General features: G+C 32.5%; 1 protein-coding gene across 2 annotated transcripts; it reads right to left on the minus strand.

Annotated features, from left to right (window-relative positions):
- Positions 1 to 920: 920 nt before the first annotated feature.
- LOC117114294 (glutathione synthetase-like) lies at positions 921 to 6,909 on the minus strand. 2 transcript variants are annotated; one of them, XM_033257916.1, is made up of 10 exons: positions 6,603 to 6,909; positions 5,519 to 5,594; positions 5,096 to 5,226; positions 4,819 to 4,935; positions 4,219 to 4,383; positions 3,580 to 3,649; positions 2,706 to 2,897; positions 2,411 to 2,492; positions 2,052 to 2,241; positions 921 to 1,460 (listed from the first exon to the last, which is right to left on the minus strand). In XM_033257916.1, exons 1-10 carry the CDS (start codon positions 6,872 to 6,874, stop codon positions 1,334 to 1,336), a joined length of 1,422 nt encoding a protein of 473 aa, XP_033113807.1. In that variant the 5' UTR covers positions 6,875 to 6,909; the 3' UTR covers positions 921 to 1,333. The 2 variants fall into 2 exon arrangements, with proteins under 2 accessions (XP_033113807.1, XP_033113808.1); XM_033257917.1 differs by lacking the exon at positions 4,819 to 4,935.
- Positions 6,910 to 7,148: the final 239 nt, after the last annotated feature.

Raw genomic sequence — 7,148 nt, forward strand, 5'->3', positions numbered from 1 at the left:
ATGGGTCATATATATATGTGTGTATATATATACAGAAAGAGGAATAATGCAATGAATATAATATAAATTGAAACATTTCATTATTCTCCTGCTGTTTCTGGGTTGTTAATTCTCACGCCTTTAAATCAATTTATAAACTGTAAATAACGAACTCTGACTATTTTGGCCACAAAATAATAATAGTGATGATAGATAGTAGTGCTTTTTCAAAATCGTGACATCAGACACGTAATACGAATGAAAGAAGCTCAGATTCTACCGAAACGCTTGAATCACTACAGTGCCTTTATGCCTTAGAGACCTATGTATTATGCGCTGTACAAATCCCACTTATTATTATTATTATTATTATTATTATTATTATTATTATTATTATTATTATTATTATTATTATTATTATTATTATTATTATTATTATTATTATTATTATTATTATTATTATTATTATTATTATTTCAAGTTTGAACCCGGTGGAGGCTGACTTTTTTCTTTCAGATTCTCTTGTTACGTTTCAATTTATACATATACCTGTATAATATATACCTGTATAATATGTATATATATATATATATATATATATATAAGCTAGGCCGATATTGAAACGTAACAGGAGACAATAAAAAAGACAATGACTAGATGACAACTACTTGGTAGATTTAAAACACAAAATGTATTAAAGACACGCCATGTATTTTGACAAGGACACGTCCTTCCATGTCTTCTTCAGCATGTGTAACAAACGAAATATACAAACATCTTGATTTAATATAAGTGTAATACGATCAATGCCGTAGCCATCTATTGGAACAGTTGGGACAGTCCCACACAATTTTTCTAATGGGTTCACAAAGAATGGGTCCACATTTTTTAAAAATGGGTCCAAATTATGCAGTTTTATGCATAAAATGAGTCCACTTTTTAAAAAATTATTCCAGATTTCTCATATTTAGCCTAAAATGGTTAAAATTTTAAATAAATGGGTCCACATTTTTCATATTTTTGCGTAAAATGGGTCAACTTTTAAGAAAATGAGTCCACATTATTTACCAATACGCGTAAAGTCGGTCCACCCTGATACCACCCAAACTGTTTTAAAATCCTTGCCACGGCATTGAATATGATTGATCGACAATATAAATAAAATAAAATATAACTGATTTTCATGATTTCAGCATAGGCCTTACAAATCTCCAGTCACCCTAAAGAACTAATAAACCAGTATAGTGCCTATTATTTACTATAGACCACATTTTCAAATGAACTCTCAACGGTATGAGCTACCTTTTTCAAATACCATAGTTCATGTGCCCAGTACTGTATGTGGCTGAAGTATTCATGAGACCAGTAAAGGAGAATCATTGACAGCAATTCCCGCCATTAATGATGCTTCATTTTCATCCGCAGGTTTGGTACGAAAAAGATGTCCTATTTGCCGACTATGTATTATTCCATTACTGTTACTGTTGATATATAAATAAACAAACGCTTCACTATAACATTATTTGTTGAATCGTGTTTTTAAACACACAAAAAAGTTCCTACAACGTAACGTAATTATATTAAATATACAGTAAATATAAATATTGATGATATTTCTAAAATTTAGCATTTACTTAATATCTTAAACACACACATACACACACACAAACCCACACATGTGAAGGGGTTACAACCGAAGACATTGAAAAAAAAAAACCCTTACAGTGGTGACATAGTTAATCTTCGTTTTTTATGTAAAAAATATGTGTAATGCTATTTCTGTCAGTAATCAAGGGATGTTTAGCAACAACCCTAAAATTTTGTTTAAATACTATTGATTTTAGCAAGATTATTTAATGAAGTCTAAATTAGGGAATTAAAATAGTAAACTCTGATTGATTTTTTTTTGGATGATTAATTTGAACTAGAAATTTTCTTTCGTACAGCAAAGATATTAATTTGTTGTGGCACACACACACACACACACAAACACACATAGGACTTTGATAAACAGAAATAGTAGATGCACAACATACATCATCGAAATTATGATGTATTCTGCTTAGACGTACCATATTGTTGTTCCATAAATACCGAGTTCATAGGTCATCTCACGTAAAGTTACGGGTTCCAAAGGTTTTACTGAATATCCGTTGATCTTTACTGGTTCTACCTTTTCCATCAAAATTAATGTTGCACGTTCTGGCGAGTCCTTCAATTCGATGAGCTTTTCTTTAATATATTTCCCAAACAGGTTGTTACCTTAGAAGATAGTAAATAAATAGCTTATTTTTTAAAGAACGAGTCTGATAATAGTGGTTCATAGGCCTACTTCAATATGGTACAAATGTCTTACCAAGACAGCTTCATTTGATGTTTCCTGAGATAAGTATTCTTTAATTATTATTTAAACACACACAGTAGTTTTTACCTCCACTTTCCCGGTTTGGCTTCAGGACAAACATTTCTGGATTTTCAATACCGAGATCCGCAGCATGATCTCCTTTCGGCCCCTAATGTACATATACATATATAAAGCATTATTTAAAACATTATGGAATATATCCTTAACTGTGTGGTTCTGTCAACTTATATTAGAAAGATTACAAAATTAGTCCAAGCTGCAAAATATTAAATTTTTTTATAGGTTTTATTTAAAGTTGTTGAAAATTATTAATATAAAATAGAAAGAGTGTAGAACATGTTAAACTCCATTGGTAACTCACTGGATTAAGTGAATATAATCTGCAGAATGTATTGCGAATCCGAACAACTGCTTCCGGGTCATCAATGTACTTTTCAATAACACCTGGTTCGGAAATTGCTTGCTGAACTGTTTTCGTTCCCGCCAAATGACCACCTATTGATGGACATTTTATGGCGCATGACTGCTCAGCTAAAAGTCTCCCTTTCCATTCCTACCATTCAAAATTATGATGTGTCGTATACTGTACTATAATGAATATTTATCATACCCAAAAATAATAATCACACAACATGTTAAACTGCTGCAATGTTACGTTGATTGAATTATTTTTTAACTTGATTTTTATTTAATCGTTAAATTTATTTTTTATCAATAAATATTTCTTTCTAGCAATTTTACTCATATGAAAACAGAGTATTGGAAAGTATACATTCCAGAGGTGTATCCAGGATTTTTTCTGAGTGGGTCGTGATCATAATTTTTGGACCTTTTCGCAATGAAATAACAGCAAGATGTGATTAAAATGTCAATACAATTTGCTTGAAAGCGGATGGTAGGCTCAGTTTCAGAATTGCTGGTATTGAGATAGATAACGTCACGCAATTGGCAAGGTCTTTGGACTCTTCGCTGGTACCTCATCAATGCTTATTCATTGTCATTGTGAAAGGCCCTAGAAAAATGTGGATCTTTGGCGGGGGGGGGGGTGTCGTGCGACCTTCCCGACCCCCCCCCCCTTTTCGCATACACCCATGCATTCTGTTAGCATATTGCATAACTGTTCATCAATATATAAAGAAACATATATTTAAGCCTATATGAAATGGTATATAGAAGAAACTCAAGAAAAATATATGTTTAGTCATTGTTTGAGCAATAATCCTTAAAATACCTACCACCTTGGTCTTGTAAAACTCTGGTTTATATCCCGTACGATAATATACAACGGCTATTTCACATCCATCACTGAAACAAAGATCATCATTATATTTACGATAATTCACAGAGATGTACCGGTAAATGATAACAAATTTTACGATGGTGGTGAAAAAAAATAAAGGTACAATAATCGTTTGCAATAATTGTTTGATTTAATCTTTTGCCAGAAAAAAAAATCCACTAGGTGATAGAATAAGCTATACCGGTAGTTTATGATGCTCTTCAAAACTATGCATTATTCTAAATCACAGTAACAGTGTTTTTTATGCATCCTTTTTTTTTCTAAAGCTGAGATTTGTAAATTTCATATTATTAATTATAATTAATTGTATGCTGTTTTCTGAGTAGTGCACCTTATACCTCATAAATCACATATTATAAGGCCTACATTATGCCTGTAACATGTAGGTTAGTTGTTTTATGGTTGTTGTTCAAGACTAAAATGCATTACCTCTTTGGAAATGTTAGGAATAAAAGTGTATGGGCTAAATAAATTAAAAACAGGATAACACCCAATACGGGTAAGTAATAGGATGATCACTAAAATGCAGTAAATAAATATCGGATATTTTATATAATTTTGATAGCATATTTACATTCTTAGTTGCTGATCGTCTGTCAGATTGGCGCGCATTCCAATATCTCCAAGGCTCATCTTCATGAAGGGTATTCGAGGATTAATTTCATGAATGCTGAACTCAATATGACGATGATTGATGCGGGCCAGATCTGCCGGCTCGGTGACTAGCAAGACAGACGCACTGAGAATAATATGATAGTAGTTTATTAATTAATTATTAATTAAAACTTTACATATTGAAATTGGGTTAAATAAATGGGTCTTAATTTGCTAAAAATAAAACCAATAGAGTTTCATTTAGTGAACAAAAGTGATATGAAAGTAATAAACTGGTTTGGTGGTTATCCATAATTATTGGTGATGTCACCAATATTTTAGCCTTTCGTACAATGTCGAAAATATGAAAACATGTCATTTTATTCAATTATTTATTTACTTATTTAAAAAAATGTAGGTATATTTAACAGAATTTAGAATACCTAGGTAAAGAGAACACGAACTAATATTATAAATTTGTTGGTATGCTTATACCTATATTTCTTTTTCTTTTTATTCAAAGCGATTTAAGATCTACTTCACCATATTGCATTACAACTAAGTTCTATGGAATACTTACTTTGGCTGGCCGTACACCTCCCATGCCCGTACAAGAGAAGTGGCTATTCCTTCAAGACTCGTGCTGTCTGGAACTTGGTTCGCTTCTTTGTACTTCCCTGCTAACCTTAGAGTGTATCTGCATGAAATAATTTGGGTGAAAATCTAATGATCGCTATCATGTAAAATGAAAAGTATGGTATGAAAAAAAATTCCATGATCGCTGTTTCTGATTGTTCTATGTAAGGCCTACTATACATATATAAAATATAACTAATTTCATTAAAGAAATAGCTAACCTATGAAGAAGTGGCATAAGTGCTGCTCCTGCAGCCATTCCAGCAGCAATCGTATTAATTTCAATCTGCTTAAATTTCTGCTCATTACTATCCAACATGTAATCGCATCTGATTATGTCAAGTGTTCCTCTCTGAAATTCCAGGTTTTCAATATGTAAATGTATATACGGTAATTAATCAATCAATTATCAAAATTATGATTTCAATCAGAAAATTTACAAATCAAAAGATATTTAAAAGAGGTATGACAAAAAATAACAAGTTTGCTTTATATTCATTTTATTGCATTTAATGCACTTTGAGTATTATGTTATTTTGTTATATTAATGCAAGTAAACAAGATTCGAATATCGTTGACTTAACTATTTTTTACATACATTCTGTTGTTAAGAATTTTTACTGGAAGTCATTAAAATCACTCACGTCCTTAGTTTCTTTTTGATGAACCTTATGGTAAATCTTAAGCAAATTTCTTGTAAACTCATCATACTTAACCGAACTGATGAAAAAAAGCAAAAATGTATAATTTAATTATCTGTTTATTATACAACGTATACTACAGGTTATTTGTTTTTCGATATGACACGCCTAGAAGCTGCTTATGTATTATGTGCTATATAGGCCTAAACTTATTATCGTCAACATCATCATTTATATCATAATCATCATCATCACCGTCATCCTCATCACCGCCATCAGCATCATCATCATCATCATGAAACTCATCATCATCATCATCATCATCGATCAGTACTTTTTAAAAGCTTTTAGCTAAGGTTCTTTTTAGGCCTCATTTGCCACAAGAGGGCGAAGATGTGTTTTGAGAGGGGGGGGGAGAGGGCACCTCAACCCCACATTTGGTTGGGGCTGAGGTGCAAAAATTTGAGGAAATAGTGCCGGAATGACACTCTTATATAGTGAAAGTCATTATCATAGCGTCACCATCATCTTTTATCAGCGATATCCGGCCATCATAGAGATATACCGTAATTAATCTGTGTTGTACCATAGAAAATAAAACTTAATTGTCTTTGATGTATTTACTTTAGTTTACCTACTTTGTGTGCCGAAAATCTTATACTTTCTCTAATTATAAAAGCACGTGCACTCGAGTCGAGTATTATAGGTAATTCACACGTTAGTGATACAGGTATCTTACTATAATCATGGAGGTATAAACATATTTTATACCTCCATGCTATAATATAAGATGTTCATTACTGTGCTCAGGCCTGTACAGCTCTTTTTCGTTAAAACCTGGATCATTTATGCAGTTTATTTCAACTAATTTCAGGCATCATGTTTACTTATGAAATTACATCGCGATCGAAACATTGGGGAACCAACACCCCCTTAAAAATATGTGGGGGAGGGGGACGTGTCCTCAGTCTCCCCCATGATCTGCGCCCATGCATTTCCATCAAGAGTAAACTTCTTGAGGTGTCTCCACTCCGTCTGTGTGAAAACGGAGTGCGAGTGAAAATAAAATATGAGAATCAATTCTCACCTTTTTAACACGCTACATATGAAATCATAATCTTGGCTAACAAGGTACATCAGTTTGTTGAAATCAAGTTGAGCTTCTTTCAATTTCTCGAAATGGTGCTGAGGTATAGGAGACGGCGCAAGCATAAATGAGATATGAGTGACAACACTTTCGTTGATAACATCGCCTTTGATTGGCTCAACGAGACCTTGAGTAAACGCAAAATCTTTGGCTTTTTGAATGACTTCATCAAGACGATCATTGGTGAAGGAAAGCAGACCTACACTTGTCATTTTGTATTTGTGATTCTGTCAGATTAAAACTAATAGTTCACGTTTTACCTGAAATGTTTTTTCTTCCTTTTCTTTTCTTCCTGCCAAGGCATTGAATAGATCGTATTTACATAAATCTGTTTATAAATTCGATTATTTTCAGCGTACTAACGCCAGCGTATTGTACGGTATCATTAATTTGACATCTGGTCCTTTAATTTTTACTTACCATATGCTTTGCCTCCCTTGATTTTTTTAACTGTTTTTTTTTTTACTGTTGTGATTTACTTTCATC

Source organism: Anneissia japonica, unplaced genomic scaffold, assembly GCF_011630105.1.
Source record: "Anneissia japonica isolate Jap-2015-1 unplaced genomic scaffold, ASM1163010v1 scaffold2994_len2133135_cov197, whole genome shotgun sequence".
Lineage (NCBI taxonomy): Eukaryota > Metazoa > Echinodermata > Crinoidea > Comatulida > Comatulidae > Anneissia > Anneissia japonica.